The 25,171-nt window shown below is 42.9% G+C and overlaps 1 protein-coding gene across 1 annotated transcript in view; it reads left to right on the top strand.

Annotated features, from left to right (window-relative positions):
- EVA1C (eva-1 homolog C) overlaps positions 1-24,902 on the top strand; it is a 40,304-nt gene extending 15,402 nt beyond the window's left edge. Inside the window, exons 2-8 of the mRNA XM_069785245.1 lie at positions 238-434; positions 3,859-3,982; positions 7,023-7,175; positions 17,655-17,798; positions 22,112-22,183; positions 22,960-23,049; positions 24,372-24,902. Coding sequence (XP_069641346.1) covers positions 238-434; positions 3,859-3,982; positions 7,023-7,175; positions 17,655-17,798; positions 22,112-22,183; positions 22,960-23,049; positions 24,372-24,760 — 1,169 coding nt within the window. The 3' untranslated portion in view covers positions 24,761-24,902. The remainder of the gene's footprint in view (positions 1-237; positions 435-3,858; positions 3,983-7,022; positions 7,176-17,654; positions 17,799-22,111; positions 22,184-22,959; positions 23,050-24,371) is intronic.
- The last annotated feature ends 269 nt before the right edge of the window (positions 24,903-25,171 follow it).

Genomic DNA, 25,171 nt, shown 5'->3' with positions numbered 1-25,171 from the left:
CCGCTGCTGGAGTGCTGGGAGGGCTCTGACTCACTGCCACACGACCTCTTGTTTTCCAGACTTGAGCATTACTAGCATGTAAAGGTTGACCCATTCACAGAACCATGTGGTGTGGCAGCGGGCCATACGTATAACCTTGACTACAGTGCCCTTTCCAGAGACTGATTGTGGTTTTCTTATTATCTAATGAGCTTGTCATTTCCTGTACTAGTTGTAACAGAGCTGAATATTTTCTAGGTTACCTAACCAAACTTCTGCAAAATCATACTGCCTATGCCTGCGATGGGGAACATTTGAGTCTACGCTGTCCTCGGCATTCAACAATAAGTGTTCAGTCAGCATTTTACGGGCAAGACTACCACATGTGTAGTACTCAGGAGCCTGAAACCAGGATGACAGAACCCGTGAACTGTGTGGCACCCACCTCCTTGCAGGTATCGCATGTTGTAAAGGTTCTTGATGCACAGAATGTTTTTGATGGTTTCCATGAGGTGAGCTATGCTGTGTGAAAACAGCAAGTGTTCACAACATTGAATGAAATGACATCATGTCTATGTCAGTTTACGGTCAAAAATATTACAACTGAAAGGATTTGTCTGGCCAGCAGGATATTACTGTAGGATTGTGAAAGCTTTGTAGATTGCTTTCTGTTTTGATAAGCCTTGCTTTGGAAACCCCATTCTCAAAGTTCCCTAAAATAATCAATTTCCTTCTAATCAAGGGCTGGTCATGACTGAGCAGACCAGTCTTAATCCATCACACAGGTCCTCCTTGTCCCCAGGAGAGGATACAAACATTGGACAGAGCTGGGTTACATATCCACTGAATAAGATGGCATTCTGGTTGGCATTTGGCTTGTTCCATGCCTATCTTCACTCACCGAAAAGGCATCGTGACAGCTAAACAGCAGATCCTAAGCACTTCTGCAGATAACTTCATTTCTATGAATACATTATTTGTATCAGTAATATCCTATGGTTTGTTTGCTGGGCCCGCTTAAGTATAGCTTAAAATGATTTATACTTCATAAATTACTACTTTCTGCTGTGGAGGCTTTTGTAACAAGGCTCAGAAGGTCTGACTTACACTGCTGTCAAAGGCTTGTTTCATCATGGTGAAAAAGCCCAGTAAATCATTGCAAAAATGAGTAGTCAGTGGAATCTGAACATGTTCTGTTGGTGAAGCTGTTGTAAATGCTCTACAGAAGCTTTGATGAAGTTTGCAACATTTGTGCTGGCAGCTGACACATTGCTTCTTGACAACAGGGAATGTCTGTTCCCACCAGTAGTGAGTTGAAGAGTTTTATGTAGTGGTTTGGCAGTAATACCCTCTCCCCAGAAACGGTATTAGGGCAATTTTATAAGTGTGGCTTGCCTGTGCTGTACTGCAACTTCTAAAGACATTCCAGACATGACCTATGGGCCATGTGAAAGTACGTCTCTCCACCAAAAACAGTAGGCCAGATGCATCCTTGATGTCATTTTACTGACTACAGTGAAGTAACACCAATGATTATTTTGGGCTTGTGTGTGCCTTTGTGAGGTCTCCATGGGCATTTTTTTCCCTTGAATGTAGTAAGCACAGCATGGGATAACTGTTGTATAAACTACCATCATCATTCAGGCACTGTCACTGATCAAAGGCATGAAAGCATTTTGACGAGGCCACGAATGTGAGAGATAGGAATGCTCTGCATCTCAGGGAGTCCGGTTCTGTCAAGGAGAAGAGACACATCCTGTAAACTGATTTGTTAGAAAAGAGCACCAGTGATCTCATCCCTCCTCCCCTTCACTTTGGAACTGCATCTGCAGTCTGCATAATCGGGCATGATGCTACCCTGCAGCTGGGAGGAAACATAACAGGCATTTTTTACAGGTACCTCCTATTAAAAGGATCGCTGCAAAGTTAGATCTGTCTCAAGATATTAACAGCCCAGTGCTATCTCATTTTGAGTATCATTGTTTGCTTTTGTGGTTGTGTGTTTTTGCACAGCAATGTGACAGAAAATGCGACTGCTGTTTGCATTAAGTAGGAGAAAATACAAACATGCACAGGAGCTGATTCAGCTTAGGTGCAAACGGATGACTTAGTAGGGGACAGCTATCTGCACTTACTATAGATGTAACTCTGTTTCACTGGCCTGTTCCAGAACCATCCCAATTAAGGAGGAATTATTTGTTTGACTTGCAACTCTGTAAAAGAAGAATTGACTGATAAAATTAAGTCTGCTGTGCTTTTCCTCCCCTTTTAAACTCTTTAGAGTGCACTTAATGCTCAAAAAGTGTTGGATGCAAGTCCTCTTCTACCAACGGGAACAAAAAGGCAAGAGGTTTATAGGTTCACTGCAATGTGCTGCCAATGTGTATCATTTCTGCTTGGGAGGGATGGCTTCCAGGGATGACAGGAGAGATTCAGCCACTGCCAACGCTCTCAGCCTGGAAACAAGAGTGCAGCTTGTGCTATCATAGTGGTAAATTTGTGATTTGGCCTCTTGGTATGACTGAGACCCCTTCTATTGAGAAACAAGGCAAAAATTCCCATAGATTTTACAGGAGTACCTAAAACTATCAGAGAATGGTATCTTACAGTTACTCGTGTTAAGAGTGGGTGACCGGGAGACAACCCCTTCCTTATTGCAGCCTGCTGTGATTTTAAACATCAAGAATCATGGGCACAACAACACAGACTATCCAAAAATAGTGTATAAAAAGCCCTCTCTAAACTGGGCTTTGAAGGTGAATAAGAATTTCATAAGTACACTGCTGCATTTAAACTGGTTTTTTTTAGGTGCTTTGGCTTGTGACTGTGTTAAAAACTGGACTCAGACTCATCTTGCGCAATGTCTTCATATTTTCTATAGCTCAGCTCCGAAACCACTGGTGAAGTGGGAACACTAATGTGAGCACTAGGAGTACCTAGTCCTTTTGCTGGACTCGGAGAGGGCCCACATGACCGTTTGCATATGACACTGCTGACCTTTTTATTGTCCTCCTCAGTTGCTACTCCCAGTGAAGCAGCACAGTATGAACCATGGTATATTGCTGGGCCAAAAAATCTGGGGTACATAATGGCCTTAGAACAGCATTTAAAAAAAAAAATAAGACAAGCAGGCTTAGGATAGACAGGCACATCTGTGCTATCCAATCCAACCAATTCTGAAATTTGTTCAAGTGGCAAGTCAAGCAAATATCTGATAATGTGTGTAACTGCAAGCAAGAAGTAAGTGCCCCTTAAGCAGGAGGTCCTACATATGGCTTAAAGCTAGGTTGGTGCTTAAGTGCCACTGAGCACACCAAGTCATTATTTATAACTCTTTCAAGTGAAGATATTACAGAGCATGATCAGGTAAACTTAAGTAGACCAAGATGAAGTGGTTAAAAAGACATCTTTTTGAGTTACCGTGCTTCACCTGGACATTGCACTCCCATAAATGCTGTCAGGAGTGTGTGAGTACCTCAGGCACATCAGTGAAGAGGCTGGGGGCTGAGCGTGTTCCCACTTGCTCTGGGCTCTGCACAGTGTCCCGAGCACCACTGAGGCTGTGGTGGCACACGGCGACATCTGGCCGACCGGCTCAGGGCAGAGGGAAAGGAGACAAACAGCAGCAAACTGGTAGCATCCTATGTTGCCATGGGCATTGCTGTGATGAATGTGTTCCCATAAACTTGGCCATGACTCAAAGTCCAGTAGAGATGTGGCCTAAATCCAATGATACAGATGTTTCTTACATGTTTATAGCCAAAAAGTTGTGAAGGAATGATTTCTGTCCTGTATAGAACAAAGTACAACTAAGTGTTCTCATTGCTGTATAGCTTCATACCTTGTTTTCAAGCCTATCCTTTTTGCCCGTTGTTCTAGAAAGTACTGGATGAATGCCAAAACCTGAGATCCTGCCAACTCCTTGTCAATAGTCGGGTTTTTGGACCTGATCTGTGTCCAGGGACCACTAAATTCCTCCTTGTCTCCTTTAAATGCAAACCTAGTAAGTAATCCACATCAGGCAAATGTGTTTTTGTGTGTGTTTTGTTGTTTGTTTTGGTTAAAATGCCACTGCACAAGGCTTTGCATAAATCCATGTGAAGTTTTGAGACTCTTAGATTAATAGCAAATTGTTTTTTTCTAATTTACCTTGGCTCTCCATTGTGTTTGCAACTTCAGTGTGCTTGCTGCCAACTGAATGACCAGTGTGGTTTGATAGTCAGATGCCAGACATCAGACTAGAAAGAAAAAATGTTTTGGAAATTATTTTTAAAGAGATGGCAATGATAATGTCATATTAGAAAGATAGAGCTGAACAGCAAAACCAGATGCTTGGGCTAAGGATCCAAATGATGAAGAAGATATCATAATAAGGAATATGCAAAAACACTTAAGGAGGTAGGACCAAAGCTTTCAAAGATTCTCTGTTACTATGTCCCATTTATGGAACAATAGCTGGAGGATACACATGCATGGCTAGCTTTATTACAGAAGTTCATTGTATAATCACCTGTATTCTATGCAGGTAATTGATGTTGATAGGTGAAGGGGCAAATCCTGCCTCAAAGAGAATGCATTCTGTAAACATGAGAAAAGTGTAAGAAAGATTAAGACAATCATCATGAGGTTTCATCTATTGGTGTTTTTTAATTGTTTTTCTTGTTGCTATTGTATATGAGAACAAGCCCCAGTAGCCTGGAGGCTCAGCTTTTTTTGGCAGCTAATCCCCAGTGTGGCTGAAATGGGTCCCAAAGACAATAGTTGAATGATGATTTATGGGTAGGTTCACCAGCCAACTCAGAAATACCATCCCACAACTAAAGGAGAAGGCACAAAAGGGATTTTCTTTAATCAGAGCATTAAGATAGACATCACTGGTGGAATAGGAACAGGGGTGGCAAGCAAACTGAAGGGTCAATTTATGCAGAGTATTGAAGTCAGAGCAGAGATACGGGAATGGCGTAGGAAGATGTTACCTTTGGCAAAGCACTGACACAAGAATTCCCAGGAAGATTTACTGGGCCAGTCATCAGGGGAAAAAATATGTCTGAAATTAAAATTTTAATATCTGTTTTATTATCTTAATAGTTTAACTTTTATTTTTTACATATTACAATTACTACATTATTAATAGTAGATGGATTTGAATATCATAGCTGTGTCTGTGTCATTAGAGATCTCTTTTTACTATCAAAAGTGGATTAGGATCCTGTTTGTTACTTTTATAAGCTGCTTAATATTTTTCCCACTGGAAAGGAGCTACCTTGAATATATAATATTCTCTGTGATCTGAATTTTACAAAAGCTGGTTTAAAGTGTATTTAACAGCAAATGCTGCCTTCAGAATTGAGGAATAGTCCAGTTCCAGTGCAAATTACGTGATTTCATGTGACAGGGAATTTATATTTGTAGGTAAGATACCAATATTTTAGGCTTGGCTGTGGAAAACATCCTTACTCAGGAAATCACTTGGGTATAACTTTAAGTATATTTTATAGTCTCCTTGCCTTCAAGTGGGCACTTAAGCAATTGCCTGAATCCCTTAGTTTTTCATCTGTTTAGAAATATTGTTGCTGTATCTCTGCAGAGGTCTCTGCTGTATTGTTACCCTTGTCTTGCACCACTTGCAGGTTTGTTTCTGTTGTCTGTATTTCCATAGCCTCTCCGGCAACCACAGAGCACATCTGTACAGATACAAAGCCCAGCTTTAGGCTATCAGCCCTTGGGTCAGAGCCTCCGTTTTCTTGGCATGATCCTCATGGGTGTACAGTATGGCAGGTGCTTCTGCAGAAGTAACAATCTGCAGCAGGTCAAGTATTTTTTAAAATTCTTTTTTAGACTTAAACTTGTGACTGCTGATGAGCTCGAATGGAAGAAAACTGGACTATTACCAAGAACATTAACCCATTTTTTTAATCCGTTCTATTCTAAATGAAACAATAATGTTTTCTTTATTGAATAGACAGGAGGGTTTTCTCTCTCCAGGTCCCCTAGCACCACCACCCACACTCCACTCGCAGGGATACCACTCAGTAACAATAAGGTTTCCCTTTTCTCCTGCTCAGCTCAGGAACCTCCTTTTCCTGTTTTCACATTTTTGAAGGACAAAAAAATGGAGCAGAATAAACTTCTCCCTGGCCTTATCTGCAGTAAAAAGGTTTGCTACCATACCTAGACTGGGAAGACTTGAGCAGTAAAATGCTGCAAGCAGACCGCTGCTTAGGCCAGCAAGAGACCTCCTTGGCCAGATGGCAGATTTTAACCAGTTGACTAGGACGGATAAACTATGCTGTCTGGAAGATGATCTCACTGGCTTCCCCACCTCTGTGCTGAGAGCGCTGCCAGTGTGCCTGTGCCAGCTGAGAAAGGGAGGGGGTGTATTTTTCTCAGGCTCCTGATTCACATTGCTTTGTCAGCAAAACTTTCAAATGAGCCCATGCTGGATAGTCGCACCCAGGGAAACCCACTGACCTTGGGGGAGCCATGCAAATATAGCTGAGAGCACTGTCTGGCTCAGGATACATAGCGCGTCCCTATGCCTTTGTGCCTCCCATTCTTCGGCACTCGCTCAGTGCTGTATGCAGTGGCACTGGGTGATGCCAGCCATCCCCATGATTGATGAACGGTTGGAGGCTCTCAGCACTCAGGCGGGCATCTGAAGTAGGCGTAGAATGCAACATTGTCCCAGAGAGAGACAAAAGGAAGGGACGAGGCCTTTCCTACTGAGCAGTGGTGGAAAGCAAGCCAGGAAATCAGGCAGGAAGAGGGGAGGCTGTTCCACTGGGAGAGGAGATTGGCACAAGTTAACTTTTTAATTCCTTTCAAAAAGGGGCCGGAGGCTTTAGATAGTCATATGGGAGCAATTCAGTTGGAGGAAACACTCCGCTTTGCTATTAGCTTTGTCTCTGATTGTAGTAGTGCCACATATCACTCGCAACAGAACTTGCAGAAAAGCTGTTTTCTGTCATGCTGCTATTTGCTATTAACAGTCCAGCTGAGTAAATTGCCTCATGCTACCATATTGTTATTTGCTTCTATTTTAGCTGAATACAAAACCAAATCAGCGTGTGAAAACCAGGAACTGAAACTCCACTGTCAGGAATCCAAGTTCCTTATCATCTACTCTGCCACCTATGGCAGATGGGCACATGAGGAGAACGTCTGCTCGACAGAAATGGAGCGCGTCCCCCCCTTTGGTATGTTTTTACAGTTGATAGACCTTCTGCAAGCAGGTGCACAGAGGAGCAGGGGAACAGACGGAGAGAAAACTTCAGGTGCAAGAGCAATGGCATTTTGAAAGCACCAGTGATTGAAATATGAGAAAGATTATTTCTGAAACTTAAGCGAATTGCCCAGTATAAGGGAAAAACATAGAGTAAGAAATGCAGGAAAGTAATAAACTTTCATATAGTTAATCAGTCCTTAGTATGGTTAACATCAAAAACTCTAGTTCTGTTGGCTGTCTTGAACTTAGGTGATGTATACTAAATATCAGCTGTTTGCCTCTCTTCTTCTTCCAACTTCTGACAATGGTTAGGCAACCTGAGTGTCATGACACCTTGTCTTACTGTTATCTTCTTCTCTGATCTCTGTTTCTTTCTTGCTTTAAATGCAGACTGTAAGGATAGGGCCCATAGGTCAGGTCCATTGCTTTAGATGCTGTTGTATGACCAGACTCCAAGACTGTGGTAGTATACTAGAAAATTAAATGTGCCTGGGACTTCTCTCTGGCACCAAGTCCAGCAGGCAGGAATGTCCTATGTATGTAGTACTAAACTCTCACCCTCCAAAGCAGGATGACTGCATGCAGAGAGCTTCTTGGGGCTGCTCCCTGGCCTGTGCTAGCTCCTCAGCTGTGATGGGGAGTTGTTGAGAGGATGCTGTTGGTCTGGGCCAGATGGGTGCAGGGACCATACTTACCAGAGTAGAGCACTGCATTGCAGTGCCAAGAACATGCCCTCTCACTGCTGATATACTAGTACAGGTGCATCCCAGTAGGTATATTAATGTATAATATTAATGTCACTATATTAGTAGTTAATATATAAATAATATATTAATGTTGCTATCATATTAATATTACTTTGGTCAGACTGTGAACACTTTCAGGCACAGACCATTCCCTTTTGAATAGGTAAAAGAATCCAAACCATCATAAGTAGTTGTATGGTCTACATTGAAAACCAATCATTGACTTCACTGTATGGTCTTGGCTCGTGTATGATTAATGACTTTTGACTCGGTTTTTATCACTAAATATCTAAATTTATAGTAGCATGTGGTTGTGAAGGTGCTTGATGCTTGTATGAATAATATGTTCAGTGGTTAACACTGAAGGTATGAAGGTAAATTTTCATGCCATGGAGAAGGCCAGCGCAAGATATGTGAGCTCTTCAAATCCCTTAATATCACACTGGGAAGGACTTACATATGAGTGATGCCAGCCGTGTGCAAAAGCTGAACTTTACTCCTAAGAAACATGCTACAAGTGAAATCTATAAGAAGCATCTCTGAACATCAAGAAGAGATCAATAATTAGTCTTAAAAGCCATTTGTCTGCAAGCCAATATTTCTATTTAGTTACATAGATATTATTAAAAATGTATTGGCTGAAAATTGTAATCTGTTCTTAGACAAGAATCTATTTAAATTGCCAGGTCCATGTTTCACACTGGCCATCTTGTGTGGTCCTTCATGCAGACTTTAGGTCTGCCTATCTTTTCTGTGGAGGAAACATTTTAGCAGGCTTGTAACAGACCCATACATCCTTCATGATGGTGGCATTAGTGTATGACTCAAGGCAGAGCAGAGGTAGCTCAGTTGATAGAGAAAGGCTGCCATCATACTTCTTGCACTTCATTCATCTCTGGAAATCACTCACTTGCCTCTAATGTCAGCATTTACAGTTCACAGATCAGAATACTGCAAACCCTTCTTACTGGATAAAGTTTCCCAGTATAAACGAGAAAGAATTTGCAATAGTAACAAACTCTGCTGTGGCCCCCTGCATACAAGCAGCTCTTGAGTAACACCCTGGCTGTTGCTGGTTTTGTGTTCTATAAAGCAACCTAAAACTGTGGTAATAGGAGAGATCATAAAACCTGAGACAAACACAAGGTAGATCTATAGATGGAAGATCCTTGTATAGCTTTCCCATTACTTAATGAAAATGCTTGGCCTCTTCCTGCATGGTGCCAGTAACCCTCTGCAGTGAGTATAATTTCCAAAAGCACCTATGTGACTTGGGAGTACACACATTCAGTTATCACAGAAGATGTAGCACTTAGGAGCCAAATCCAATTGACTCCAGATCTATCCATCTCGCGCTTAAATCTTATTTATGTGGTTATTTAAGCACATGCAGATGTGAGTGGGTGCATGAATAGACTTTTTAAATGTCTGTGTACCTTTCTGTCAGGGAAAGCAATGGTAATTTGAACATCAACGTGATTTTAACAATTTGAGACAATTTAGAAAACTTACTTCAGCTGCTCTTCATTCCTAAATCAGAGCCCAGATACTTGTATATGTTTGTGCCAAAAGCTAAATCTGCTCCAACACACATCCAGTTGTTGTTTCTACCCACGTTTATGCATCTCAGCCTAAAGGCAGTGCTTGAGCCTTTCTGTTTCTTTCACTGCATCACAGGAAAACCGTGAGGTATTTTTTTAGTACTATGCAGAAGAGAAGTTGTAGGTAGGTCCTAGTGACAAGTATAGGAGGTCTCTGTTGAGCTCAAGAGTTTTGCATCTATCCATACTTGATATGGTCCTCCTAGGAGTACTGGGTATTGAATTAATTAGATACTTCTCTAGATTTTGGTGACCTCATGTTACATGTAATATAGCTGATAAGCAATTAATGACAAACAGCAGCTTTGGACTGAGACAGATGTATTCTGAACTATCACTTTTCTATGAGCAGTCTATCAAATCAGCTGACAGATTTTTGGAGATTTGCTTCAAAGGGAACACAGAAAAACATAAAATTTCTTTAGCATAAAGGCTGTTCTCCGTATAGGAAATAGAGTATATAAATCCATCTCTAGTATTGGTGATATCTGTGTGGCCTCGGAGCACCTGGAGGATCTTGAGCCTCAGCGCAACATTTAGCATGAGTGCCTCCTCTTGGAACTAGTTTTCTGAGCCACTTTAATAATGTAAATTAGGTGCCATTTTCAATACAGAGGAGGAAGAAGAGCAGTGGCATCATGGTGTTATCCCTGCTGGACAAAGCCTTACAGTAGAGTTGTCCTCTGGTCTGGTTAAGTCTTACTTACCCCAGGCAATGGAACAGCTTTAGCACGAGATAAAGCCAACTGAAAAGGCCACACAGGATGGGTTATTGGAAACATACAAACAAGTCCCTGTTCTGATTCAGATAAAGAGAAGATTTTAATCTGGGTAAAGATTTGAACTGCTGAGTACAAGAAACTCTCCAACATGTACCATAGCTGATAAGACAGCACTACTTCAGTCCCAAGACTTGATGCATAATTATATGTGTAACTTGCACCTTTCATTTCAAAACATCACTTGCTTTTGTTAAAAATTAGCAGAAACAAAAAGCTGCACTTAGAACAACTCATCTTGCTCGATGCAGTTTGAGGGAGAGGGAGGATTTGTCAAAGAACGTGAAATTTCCATATAAGATCACTATAAAACATTTTTCCTATTTTTTATCACTTTCACCGCCAAACTGAAATATGGTATTTTTGCATGTCTCTGGTCTTGCTCTCTGACTTGTCATCAGAGCCATGCATTCCAATGAGTAGTCACCGTTGCCCACTTCAAAGAACAGTGCGTAAAATCTTGTCTCCAGGCATTTTTAGGATATTTTAGCTTCAGGAAAAGTTTCTTCTGCAAAGTAAGCTCCTACCATAAGTAATAGAGTTCACTGAAGCACAGGGAAATATTTCCATTATAAGATCTCTGGATTGCTGCAGGAAAAGTACAAAACTCCAAGCAGTGTCCTGCTTCTGCAGCTGTTCAAATGACTGGCACTGTTAAGACTGTAGAGAATTTACAGAAAGTAACTTCCCTGTTTTACTAAGATTATCAAAAACTTCACAAGAAAACTGAAACTCTTTTGGGTGCAGTTTTGTAGCAGATGATTCTGCTTAGAGGAATCTGTTGTGCCCAGCACCAAAGCAGGAACCCATAGCAGTTTGTTCCTGTGTAAGTTGCTGCCTTTTCTGACACGTTATCTCTTTTATGTTTGTACTAACATGTGTGTGAGGAAAGAGAAAATTTATTGGCCAAAAGAAGTTAAAGAGTTGTGCCAGAACAGGTTAGCATAGAGAGTATGAGGAAGATTCGGGTCAACAAACACTTCTCAAATCATAAACTACTCTTGTTAATACATGAAAGTACTTGAAAGAAGGCTTGGTAGTGGGTCACCTCTAGCTGCAGCTTGCAAGCTAGAACACTAAAATGTCCTTCCCAGAAATTTCACCTGGATGTGCATTGGCTGATCAGATGTGCATTCCCTCCAGCACTAATGACCAGCAGAGCCCTGAATTACCTATCTTCATTGCTGGGAGGTAGGGTCCTTTCCAGCACAGCACTCTCTTTTACCTGTTCCCACTTTTGGGAGGTTGAGAGGGGAGGTGGAGAATTCAGGCACTCTCCATCATGGCTTGCACCATGGCAAGCACCTAGGGCTGGGTTTTGTCTTCATCCCCTCTTCCCAGTGAAAGGGCACTCAGCTAAGAAGGGGTGTTAGCAGAGCAGGAGAGAGAGATTTCCAAAATCCTGTAGGTTCCTTCCAGCCCAACAAAGCATCATGATTTTGTTACATAACCGTATTTTGTGATACTGTGATTCCTTTTTTTTCTCTTTTTTATTTTTAATCAGTATTGTGGACAATTCAAAGGGCCTACATCTCTTATTCACTAACAGTGATTGAAAAGCTTTTGCTTTCTTTCTCTTACTAAGACATGTATACTCCTCCTAGTGTGAGCCAGTCCCTTGTATAAGTCTCTTGAGAGCAGATGTAAATGAAGTAAAGGTACGGATGGCTATAGGCAGACCTGGAAGTGCTTACACACTGAAGTTACTGGGTTCATGCTAGCTATAGACTTCTAGGTGCCATAAAACACAAACCATGTAAGTTGGCCAAAATTTGGGAAATGCTGGGTATTGAAGTACAGACACTTCAAGGAGCACTTAGTCAATTAACAGAAACAGTGAGCCCAGTCCTCTGCTGGAGGAAGAAGCAAGAGCTTGTAGCTGAGAGCTGCTACAGAGAAGGAGACTAAGTCCTTTCTAGACTGCAAGTATAACCGGTTCAAGGCCTCAGTATGCCCTTCCATTCCTGAGCATCATCTGCTTAGCATATATTTACTAGCTAACTATGGGGCTGATTTCAGACACAAGCCCTGTGGGCAGTCATGCAAGTTGCAGTCTCCTGAGTGGAAGAAACCTGAGGCTGTAGAGCAGTTATTTTAGTAACACAGCATAGGACCTCTTACAGGGACACTGTGAAAGAGGAAATATGCTCCAGCTGTGAAGGCAGAGGGATGGTGTGAGTGGGGTAGATGCAGAGGCACTGTTCTGTAGCAGGACTAGGGCTCAGGGATGTGCGGTAGGTTCACATCTCCCTTTGCAGCTTCTGCCACTAGTGCCTTGCCACTTTGGGTGTGGGACACAACAGTCAACTGAATTTTACAGGTGCAAAAGTACAGATGAAATTGTTCAATTTTACTTCCATCACAAAAATCCTTAACTCCCTCTGTGTGCAGATATCAGAGATGGAAAGTTCCTTGTCCATGTCAGCCTGAGCAAACCGGGAAGCTCAGTAGGTGTTTTGGGCCCCAGAAGGTGCCAGTAGGAGCCATTGCACCCCTTGGCCCCAAGAAATCTTGTCAAGACAAAGCTCCCCAAAAAGAAAAGATGTTCAAAGCAGTGGCAGGATGAGAAGCGATTTTTTGAAGGAAAGAAGAGAGCAGCCACCATTTTTAGAGTCCAGTTAACTTTCTGCTGAGATGAACAGGAAAGGTCACATTTGGCTGAGCAGCTGTTTGAAGTTGCTTGAAACATGCTCAGACGCACATCACTTCGTCTGTTAATGTTTTCTTTACTAGCAATTCAGGGGTTTTCTTGTGTATAGATTTTTCTAGCTTAGATTTTTTGAACTGTTTGGAAAAGTACACTTGGCACCTGAGTCTAAAATAAGCCAAGAAACTCCTGCCTGTGTGCATACAGACCCAAATGGTGCAAAACAAAGCAACAAGCATTTGGGCAGAGGGAGTCTGGTTCCTGCTGCCACCAGTGAGTGTGGAGCTCTACTTGCCTCTTGCCCTTGGTGTTTGTGCTGGCAGATGGATCCCCCACTCTGTGCATACACACGTGCAAGAAGGAGAGAAAGACCAGGGGAAGGTTGTGTGGAAAATACTTACAGACTGAATTTTGAACTCAAAGCAGCTTGTAAGTAAAACCAAGCAATGGGCTAATCTCATGCAGGCTTACAAGGGCCTCACAACAGGCATTGCAGTGAGAGGGAGAGAGACGGTGCAGCTTTTGAGAAAGCCTTGGTGCTGTATTCACTTCTAAGGAATGGTCCGTGCTGGCACTAAGTAGTATTTTTAGCGTATCATTCTGCCTCGTTTACTGACAATACTTGGACCTGGAATATAAAGGTATCAGCAACACTTTTCATAAGTGCTGCTGATCATATTGTGTGTTTTCGCTAGAATCAGCTGATCAAATGGCCCTTTTCTGATGCATAGGCAGGACCTGGTATGCCATGCTCTTGCATAAATTACCATATTATTATGGTAACTTTCTTTAGGAGTCTGCAGTCTTAGCTTGCTCCGAACTCCATAGTTTCCCCTTGTCAATTCTTATCCCCAGAGCTGATATTCGGGCTCCACAAAGCACAAGCCATCCTGATTTGGTAGTGTGAAATCTTTGCTTTCAGTTGATTTTAAAAGCATGCTCCTTATTCTTTTGTGGGTAGGCACAGCCCAGAAAGCATAAAGCAGCACAAGGCAGCAGTTTGGGATGAAAGCAAGAAGCAGCTGGGCTCCAGTATTGGAGTGACACATAGTGGAGTGGGTTCTTTTTTGGGTGCCCTGGTCCTTCACCAGCATGTTACTTTTTATGTCATGTGGATCTACATTTGAGACACATCCTCTACCCACCATGTCTTCAGGCTCACCCTGTGCATAGTGATGTGGGAGAAGACGGCAATTAGTAACATTTGTAGAGGGTATGATAGGGTGCTGTTGCCAGAGCTTGGCACAAGATGCTCAGGCCAGCTCTGGCTGCTCCATCACCTGCAGGTCTTGTGTGGCAGGGTGGAAAGAAAGGGAGGGAAAGCTCCTTCTGTCTGAATTGAGAGCAGCTTTAAGAAAGCAGAAGACAAATTGCTCCTCATTAAAGCCTGCATGATTTATGGCACGTCATTTGCATGCCAAAACTTCCCTAAACAAAGCTAATTAGGGAGCTGAAAGAGCCTTTCCTCCAGGAACAAGGCTTTTTGCTCTAACTGTTAAATAGCTGCAGTCAGATTTGATAGTTTATTACTGCATTAAGAACCTCTTCTTGACACCCGTATCTCCATGCCATCCATATAATTGTCTCTTTCAAAAGATCCACCAACAGTCTTGGTGTGTAGCAGGCAACTTTGGGAGAAAGGCGTGAAGAATGGTGTGTTTTCCCAGCCATGCATTGCTGCCTTTTCCGCCACTGTTGGTGGATGCCACCAGCTTTCTAGCACGCCAGGAACGTTTCAAGAGGCAGTTTATTTTAAACGTATGGTACCAATTTAGCAAGCCCCATAAACTTATGTGTAGCTCAAACGTTACTTAGATATTCAGAAAGAAGATACACTGCATATTTTGTTCATCTCCTGATTGGTGATTTCTTCAGGACCATTCAGTAGGACTGTTCACTGATTACTCAAAATGCAGCACTGACTGAATCCTCTCCTCATCCAGACACTGCAATAAGGTGTTTGACCAGAAGAAGTATAAGTTATTCTTAGTGCGAGCTCTCCTTTGCTGCAGCTGGATTGCTGTTAGACCCTGAGCAAGTTTGGTTGAAACTAGTTTGAACGTCCCTTCAGCACATACTGATTTCTCTGACTTTGGTGCAGATACACTCCTGTAATGTCCGCTTGTGGGAGATTGTACAGATGAAGCTGCAGATGTTGAAAAAGTGGCCTGTGGTACCAAATACACAGAATTCCTCTGAGCTGAAATCATTGCTTAGCTGGCATCATAGCTGCTGGGAGAGCTAGTGGGGAGATATAGCAAGGACGCACATAAACCAGAGAGAAAAAAATTGAACACTTTTTGACTTAATCACTAAAAGCCAAAATCTTGTCAGACCACAGCAAGCTGTTAAATAGAGGGGTTTTGTTACAGGTCTTTCCAGTTAACATCTGTGGTGTCCTGCAAAAGCAAGCCAGCCTTGGTTTGCATTTGCTCACTTATGACACCAGGCAAGCCTTGGGAAGTTCTCCAAAAACTGGCCTGCCAAGAGCCTGCAGGCATATGATGACTGGCTCCTCAGGTAGAGGAGCCAAATCCAACATGAATAGAGATGATAAGGAGCTATCAACTCCCACAGAAACATGAGCAAACATCTACCAAAGGCAAAATGAAACACGTACTCACTATGTCACTGAATTTGTAGAAAACCATCAGCACAACAGCCTCCTGTTTTTTAAGACACTGTGAGTAGCTCCCAGGGCAGGAAATTTTGTAGAAAACATAATTCAGTTTGCCAGGTTGCTGTTGTGCTCCAAATCCATTCATTTATGAATCATCTGATAATTCCTCCTGATATTCTTCAATTGTTTTTGTACTTGCCAAAATAAGCTACTTGGCTGCCTAAAATGTCCACCCAAATATACCCTTACTCATCTAAAATCGCCAGGGAGGGAAACTAAAACAGCTGAGTTAATCAGAACTACCCAATGTTTTAGGTCAGCCTTCCCTGCCTGCCCAGCAGCCTCCCAGAACACATGGGCATTAGGATTTTAGGTCTCTGAGAAGACAAAGGAAGAGTTGCTCTCCCAAAAATCCATGTCCAAAGGTAATCCGTGAGCCCTTTGCCAAACAAACAGATCAGCCCAGTATCTCCCAATTGCTCCGTTCCAAGTATATGACTTATTTACTGCTGATGTCAGGGGATTAACTCTAAAAATCACAATCATCTGCCCCTTTTTCACATATTAAATGTCAGTTGTCTTTGTCAAGAACTCCAGTCTCAAACCTCCTCCTCCTGTTCAAAACAAGATTGATTTGGGGAACCTTTGGTGTGTCTCTGCAAGCACTGTTTCTCCTTCCTCTAAAGAGGCACAAATGAGCCTCAGCAGTTGGAAGGTGACAAGATGCTGTCCTTGTCTGAGTTTTATAGGAAGAAGGGCTGTTTTAATGCCCAGAGAAGTATGCTTTCAGACCTCTAGAGTGTCCCTGCCTGAGAAGACTAGAGTGAGAAATATCTATCAGTCATCCACAGAAGGAAAATGCGTGAGGTAACGCTGACTGGAAGCAGACAGCTTCAGAAAAGTATTACTTACTCCAGACTTCTCGTTTCTGCATACTTTCTGTTTAGAAACCAAAACTAGGGGGTGTTTTTGCTTTGTGGCTTGGAGTTTAGCACATGTGGATACCAGGAATTTAATCACACCGGACTTTCTTTTTTTTAAAACAGATTGTTTAAAGTTTGTCTGACACACACACTTTCCTACTCAAATAATTTCTGCTTCAGTGCAAAATCCTGCTAGTCAAGTTTTATTCTTTTATAAATTGTGGTAGAAGGCATAAGTCTTGAATAAAGAAAACTCAACTCCAAGTGTGGATGTTAGCAAGGCAGGTTTTCACACACGGCACATGCTTCTTGCTCAGTCCACAGGGAGAGGTTCAGCAATCCAGACTCTTTGTCTGCACAAAGTCAGGATAGTTTAGGCTGTTTTGAAAATGATGTGGGTTACCTCATGTAATTAGGGCATGAAGGCAGTGCAGCGTAGATGCCGTTGAAGTTGCTTTAGGCATGCAAACTTGGCTTGTGGTGGCAGCCTTACTAGGACAGCCTGGAATTTGGTATAGGAGGAAGATGCCAAATGTTTCCCTGGTTAAATATTGAGCCCATTTTGACCTCTCTGCCACAGCAGAATGGCTCCTACCAGCGGCAGGTATAATAAATCAAAAGCTACCTTTAATACACCAAACTTCACTGTAGCCCTAGCTGTTGCAACACACAAAAACTGACCTCACCTGACTTGAACTGAAATTAGGCATCCAGTCAAATCATCAATAACCCAGGGACCAAGAGAAAGACCTGCATACAGCATTGCCTCTCCCTTTATTTGCAGATGGAATAGATGGAGAGCTATTTGGATATGCTTATTTTTTTCCAAGTCACCATGAAGTGAACATAGAGGTCTTATACTGGGCACCTCGTTTGGAGCTTGACGTGAATCTTACTGCAACCTTAGTATGCACTTGGAAGTCAGCATGAGGTAGTTAGCTTGCTCCAAGTTCATATTTTCTTTGCAGCTGACTTCCTTGCATTGACAGATCTTAATATTTAGTTCTGAGATCCTGCTGAGGCAAACATATGCCTGAAATCAATACCAGGTTTGTATCTCTAGTCATGCATGTAGCAGCTGTCATTTCCGATAACACCAGTGTTGTATATTTATTGTATGTATTTTTCTTTCAGACTGTTTGTCTTACACGGCACTAGAAGTTTTATCAAAAAGGTGTTACGGGAAACAGAGATGCAAAATCATTGTCACTAGCCAGGATTTTGGAAGTCCGTGCCTACCTGGAGTGACAAAATACCTTAACGTCAGCTACGCATGTGGTAAGAGCAAATGCATGATCATTTTAAAGCCCTCATTCTGCTTGCAAAGGAAAACAATGCCAAATGGTGCACACATATGGAGACACACACACATGCACACAGAGGCTTCCTGAATGTCCTCTTCCTTCTAACATAGGAAGTTTGTGACATAGCCATACAAGAACAACCAAAATACATGAACAATCCCATAGGCAGAGCTGCACCTATTGTAAATTCAGGCATTAAGGGTTTTTTTACTATAAAAATGCAGTTGACTATAAAATATAAAGTATGTGTTCTAATATTTTGAGAAATACTAACAAAATAAGAGTCTGTTTTACAGAATTCAGCTGCAACAGAGCTAGGAAAAATAACCTGGCATTGCCTGCCATCAGTGCAGGTAAAGCAGTCCAGCATAAATGAAGCACTGTGTACATGCCCAGTTCTGAAATCTGATTCACATTAGCACACCTACAGCCTTCAGCCTTGCAGAGGGATTTCCTTTCTCATGGGCAAAGTCTCACTAAAAGTAAAGGTTTGAGATTATACATCCCTTGCAGGACTGAAGCCTGAAGAGGGAACAGTTATCCATATTCTTTACCGTAGACTAATATATTTACATTGATGGAAAGCAGAATTTCCTACAATTCTTTTCCTCAAAAGAAAGGCCACAGGACAGCAAAGTGTAGTATCAATAAAAGCGAGAGAAAAGTGGTAGCAGAACTTCAATGTACTGCCTTATTTTGGTATTGCACATTTTTAGGAATGGCTGTGCATTTCTTAAGCCTCAGATTTGCTCAGGCTCTGCTTTCTGCTGCTGGCTAGCTGTGGGGTGGAAGTGTGAGGGTCAGGGGTGATTGTCTCTCGCACGCCTCTGCTTCAACCAGAGAACATGTAAAAGCTTTTTCACCAAGTTACCGCTCTGCTCACTGTGCACTGCTTGGAAAGCTGCCAGCCCTGCTCCTTTCTGGCTCTTTGCTGCATCTCTAGTGAGTAGTGGTCAAAGGGCACAGGTTATCTGAGACGTGCTTTTGGGAACAGCAATGTAGGATTGATTACCAGATCACCATGTACCTGAAGATCAGAGGAGAATGAGCCCCGACTGCTTCCTTGCTGGCATGAGAGATTTTCAGTCTCCCCCTGAGTTAGTTGTCAGGTGAGAGGCATTGCAATAATTCAGCTTTATATTGTTGAAGAGAGCTGGAAATCTGCCTTTGCACTAATATGTTATATTACTGTGCAGTTGCCTTCATGTGGTAGTAACATTATGAATGAGTTAATGGAATTCTCTTCAATTAGAGTAAGGATAATTATAACAGATCATTCTTTCTTGCACATCTGTGTACTAGAAAACCAGCATAAGTTTGTTTGCGGTGAGGTTATGCATTCTGTTATTTAGTGAAGTGGTTTTGCAAAAACACATGGGTAATAAGTAGTGTTCTTGTGTGTTGCTGGCACATTTTGAAGACTTTTTCTTCTGCCAAATCCTACTGAGCTGTGCAATCTAAAGCATTAGCCAATGATTTGCAGGTCTAATTATTTTACAGATCATCTAGTGAACATGGGAAGAGTTTGGGCGTATTCCAGAATGACATTTTACATTCTTGCCCCTCACTAGAAGATCCCTGCTAACCTGGTGCTTCCCAAGATTAGGTAAATAGGCCTCCCTCTGAAGTGACAGAAGCACAACAGAGCAGACCACATTCTCTGAGGGCTATGTCACACTTGAAAGTATTTCCATCATGGTCAGGAATATGAAAAAAATCATACTCCCCACCTCAGTGGTCAGCAACCATTTAGGGCTAGTGTGTCTGGCTGCATTTTTATTTTTGCAGTTAATTCCTGCTAGTAAAAACTTAGCAGGAGCCAGGAGGTGCTGGTTTCTCGCAGTCTCAGTGCCCGCACTGACCTGCTCGGCATCATCTTGTGTCTGCACGCTGTGACATCTCCTGGCTCTTGCTGAGGCTGGACTTAGGAGCCTCTCTCAGGAAACACAGCTCCTGACGCCTTGCATTGTATCTGCCCTCCCTGGATGCCATTCAAAGTCCATTTGTGGGCTGCCTTTGGTAGCTTGTGGTAAGTGAATGACTCCTACCCTACTTGACAAAGTAGTGCTGGCACAAGTTGTAGTATAAATGTGATTATCTTGATAAAAATTCCTCATGCTAGTACCAGTTATTCTGTTCAGCGACCTGGTGCAGCCTATCCTAGCTAAAGTCCTCGTGTCTGAAATAAAGCCATAACAAAAATTAACAATGCAAGCAGTCAGGAGCTTTTTTTGTGCACGCCATTTTGAATTAAGCATCCCCCTACAACAAATATTTGAATGGCATATTAAATAGCTGTTCAAACCCGATGGGAAGACGTGGGGAAAGGATTTAGTCCTGCAGCAAGCAAAGCCCTGGGAAGTTCCCCCTGGGAGGGGAGCAGGAGGAACATCAGCACAGGTGAAGGAGCCCCCACCTGGGCATCAGGCCATGCGACAGGAGCTTCAGATCACACAAGGCCCCTGGGGATGGTACGTCCTCCCAGGATGTTGTTCATAACACACGCACTTTGTTCATAACAGCCAGGCCTGCAAATTCAGAGTGCAGCGTGAAAACAAACCAACCTGCTCACTGTCTGCCTCATGCACCAACAAAACCACTTCGCCACTGGAAAAGAATCCAGAATTATGATGAGGTACAAGCCAAAATAGAAATGAGCTCATTCTCCCCTATCTCTGTTGGCCTTTTATTGCAAACGGGAGCTAAGAGTCCCCAAAAAATTCTTTCATCAGGAAAGGAAACAACTATGACTTTGAGCCCACATACAAAGAAAAGTTCTGCTCAGAAAGAAGTGCTATTTTAAGTTGTTTTTCAAATGAAAACTATGCTAAGCCCCAAACCGCTGTTCCATTTAACTTTCCTTAACACTATTTGTTGGCAAGTGTTTCTGTGTGGGATAGAGATGAGCTTCATACCTGAAATTTCTTTCTTCCCCCCCGCGCCCCCTTCACATCAGTCTGAAAAATCAATCAATCTGCCTTCACATAGTACAGGGAACAGGTGCCAAGATCTGGGTATCTGAAGGGCCCATTCATCTAACACAGAATATATGAACTCTCAATGTCTGCATGATGCACCTGCTTTTAGCTGTTTTAATTATTTTAAGAAGAGTGTGAAAACTTATCAAGGGAAAAAATTAATGAAATGAGAAGGCTGCAGCTCACTCCCACCCAGCACATCCTGCACACCTTCCTCCTCTGTGACCATTCGTCTCAGAGGCTTTGCAGAGGACGTCACACAAGACTTCAGACATTTCTCTGAGAATTACAGTGAATTATCCTGATCCAAAAACAGTATCTAGATGCACTTTAGCATCTGACTGTAGCCCAGTTTATCCTGAATTTATAGGCCAGTTTTGTCTCCTGTCCACTGGTTGGCACACCCCTTGTGAGGTGGAAAACCAGGGGGCAGAAAACAAGGGGTCAGGTCCTCGTGCTGTATGCATCTGCAGTGATATTCCGGAGCTCCACACAGGCTGGTGTGTGAACCTGGTCGCTGGTCCAGAGCTGCCCTTACTAGTCTCTAGTAAGAAATTGCAGCACTGTCTGTCTTCTTTGGTGTTTCACCAATCTTCAGGTGAAAATTATTGGCTCTCTACCTGTGTGTCCCATCCCTCAGGCTCACTCTGCCTGCCACATTTGCCCTTGTTTCCCTTCCCTGCCCACCCCACCTTCCTTTCAGGCTTCTTCCCAGTTGCTTTATTCCCTTCCCTGCTTCCTTTTCCTCCCCGCCAGTGCTAATCCTGTAAGCAGCGTGCTTTTCGCTGCCGTCCCATGCCACAGCATCCCAGTGCCGTGCCTCCTGGTGCGCCAGGTCTGTGGGTGGTGGTGGAGAGAGGAGGACGTGTCCCTGGGCACAGCCTCCCTCCTGGGGCATTTGCCAGCCATCAGGGTTGGCGTGTAACTAGATGAGTACAAGTCAGGGCAATGCAGCAGGCAGTGGCAGCAGCCCTGGCTGGGGCTGGTAGGATGGGGATAAGCAGCACATCTCTGCCTGGGACTGCACCACGCACCACCTCTGCAAACGCTCCCAGCATTCAGGCATGAGGCAGCATCTCTGGGCCACCAAGGAAGCTCAGGCTGGCTGCAGCACCGGGGCCAGGCTTGCACGCTGGCAGGGCTGGCACGTGCCCACACTGGCTCCAGACGCAGCCGCCTACTCTGATCCCTTCGATAACTGCCATCAGAAACCCAGTTAATAAACCCAGGGTTAGCAGTGGGATTGGTAATTAACTGGGGATCTGGTTCCTAAAACTAACAGTACACAATTTGTCTTTCATCTTTTCAGTTCCTAAATTTATCCTCACAGCTGTCAACCCCCTGGTCACTGATAGCAAGTCTTCCGTCAAACAGAATGATGGTACGTACTATCAAAAAAAAATGGTTTGCTGCTCTCCTTTGTCTTTGAAATAGGATGTTTTCCCACTGCACAGCTTGGTCTGAGGGAGGTGGGACGAGGTAATGGAAACCCTGCTGAAACAGCTACTCTTCCCCTCGGAGGGCAGCGTGACAGGCTGGGAGCAGGATGGGATCCACATGAGCATGGTCCTGCTGTCACAGCAGCGCTGTGAAATGAGTGACCCATCCAGACCTACCCATAGCCAGCGCGCTGTCTTCTAACTTTGATTGAACCATGGAAAAAGTAAAAGTGAAAGTGCAGTTGTTTCAGGGTGAAGAGTCTTTTAAGAGTTATGGCATCATCTGCTCTTCTTAAAGGCAACAAAATTAATGATGTGCCTAATGCGTATTCACTGTCATCAGTAACAGGAGTGTACTGCAGTGATGGGGCTGGGAAGTCCATTTGAGTGCTGTGAAGTTTAATGAAGTAAAGTTATATCAGAAACCTTAATGGGAATAGGCAAGGGATTTCACATGGTAATAGATTCTTTTAAATAAATTTGCCATTTTCTAGATACTCAATATTTTAAATACTTTGTTATTTATACTTTATTTCAATATTTATTTTATTTATCAACCATTGTTTGGTCTAATGTTCTGCAAGGTTCCTACGGCACAGCGCTGGCCTGCCTGTGTTTTAGGTGGACTTGTTAGTTTAGAAGTTATTGGGTGAATATCGGTTTAGTAGCTTCATCACCTATGGTATGATTGAATTTGCTTTACCTCTTTGTGTTACAGGTGTCAACCTTGATCCAAAGGAATCGAGACTTCCAAAGAAAGATGCAATTAGTGTTAGCAACATCTTGGCTACATTTGCATACATTAGAGGTAGGAAAATGAGGCTGAGATTGTTTGGTTCATTAGATCATGGCATTTTGGGAAAAGGGAGGATCACCTCAGAAGGTCACAACTGGTAATCCCATGTTTATAGTAACAATATTATTCCAATATAATCACAGTCTTATGGATGGGACAATCACAGCATAATTGATATTTATAGAACGTTTTCCATCTCAAAGAATCCAAACTTTTTTAGAGACCACAGCCAAGATGGTTTTTAATTAATATTTTCAATGAGGACTGTTGGTTGTTCAGTATTTTTGAAAACCTGGTCCTGATCTGGGAGCAGTGCTGGAGACATCCATTTTTGGAAATGCTTGTTTGCATACATATAAGGATCATTGAGGAGCAGTTAAAAAAAAAAACAACAACCCAAACCCAGCCATCTCTGGTATGGGACATGGCAGGCTTTGTAACTTAGCAACACTAAGGCAAATTTTGTTTAGACAAATAAATTTGTGATCACCAGATCTCTTAACACCACAGGAGAAGTCATGAATTTTGGAAGTGAGCAAAGGCTAATGTTAAGAAGTGATTCTGGTGCTAAGATTGCTGCTCTTCTAGAAAATGCCAAGAACCATGCAGCTGTCGAGCATCATCCCACAGCCTTTGCAAGGGCTTCCCCTGCCAGCACAAAGGATGGCTGCAGCCTGCTGGCACGGCGGGGCAGACTGTCCTTGCTGGTGGCACCTGGCTGCTCGCAGCAGCTCTCTCCAAACCCCACCACCCTTGAGACTGCCTAGGACACCCCAAGCAGCCAGGGCTGGCTTTTACAACCCATCGGGAAAGGCTGTTTCCACATCTGTCTCACTTGTTGCTCTACTGGGAAGTGATCTCGGACTATGGCAAGGAAGGAACATGCTCCCTGCCCAGCCTGGCCTGGAGGTGCTGCCGGGGCTCCGCAGAGCCCAGAGCTGCTCTTCCCATGCCCCCTCTTCATGAGGGTAAGGCCCGTTTTGGCAAGGTGGCTGGAAAAAAAAAAGGGTATGCTTCTGGTAGCTGGTTGAGAATGCTAGTAAGCTGCTAATAAAAGGATGGGATAATGTTGTTGTTTTATACTGTTATTAAGAGGCTGGGATTTTTGCACAGTAATTTGAAGAGGCAGAAATGGCAGCATTCAGACTGCAAGTGCAGGATGGTTTCTTTCTGTGCATGACAGAAGAAGCCTCACTCCACACCCCGTCCCTCCCAAGCACCCCCCACTGTTATAGCTATGTAATGCAGGGACGCTTCACAAATGGCAGCTGACTTTTGTAGCTAGACTTTGGCAGAGTTTGTAAAGTGTTTAAGCACTGGTTTTCTGATTTCAGATCACCTTGAAAGAGCCGCTCTCCTGTTTGTGTCCAGCATTTGCGTGGGATTATTCTTCGCACTGTGTGCTTTGGTGATCCGTGGGTCATGCTCGAATGACTTCCAGAAATTGCACAGAAAGAGGGATCACTTGGTGCCAGAAACTGATGGAGCATACGAGAACAGTGAAAATGAGGAGGAAGAGGAGGATTCCTCTGTTTCGGATATACAGGATGAGATAGCAGAACTGTACAGACCTTCTTACTCAGGTTATAATTCAACAGAGGCAGCGGAACTGGCCGAAAGGATAGAGCGCAGGGAGCAGATCATACAAGAAATTTGGATGAACAGTGGTTTGGATGTGACACCTCCTAGAAATATGAATACGTTTTATATTAATGAACAATAAATGGCTTATTTTGGATGATGCCCTAGCCCTTTTTTTTAAAAAAAGAAATGTACCTTCTGTGAAGGAACATTTGTATCAGTGCATATAATTATTTGTAAAGTAAGAAGATATATATACAATAAAAGGAGAGTTTCAAACCCTTGACTGTCTAAATCATTCTGTGAAAAACACTTTTACAAGCTTTCCTGCTTTTAAGTTACGTTATGTTATGGATTCCTTTTCACTGTAATTTGGGATCAACTGCTATATGCAGGTTAAGAAATATTAAAGAAGGAGAAAAATATTTAAGCAGCTTAACATGGAGAAACACCTTTTGCATTAGGATATGGCACTTGCAAACAGTGTGTTGCAGCTCATAAATTGCATGAGAACATGTTCTATTGATGAGAAGTATGAGTATTATTAATAGCA

This window comes from Haliaeetus albicilla, chromosome 6, assembly GCF_947461875.1.
Source record: "Haliaeetus albicilla chromosome 6, bHalAlb1.1, whole genome shotgun sequence".
NCBI classification, from domain to species: Eukaryota; Metazoa; Chordata; class Aves; order Accipitriformes; family Accipitridae; genus Haliaeetus; species Haliaeetus albicilla.
Note: the sequence above shows the minus strand (reverse complement) of the source record. Positions and strands in the feature narration are given on the sequence as shown.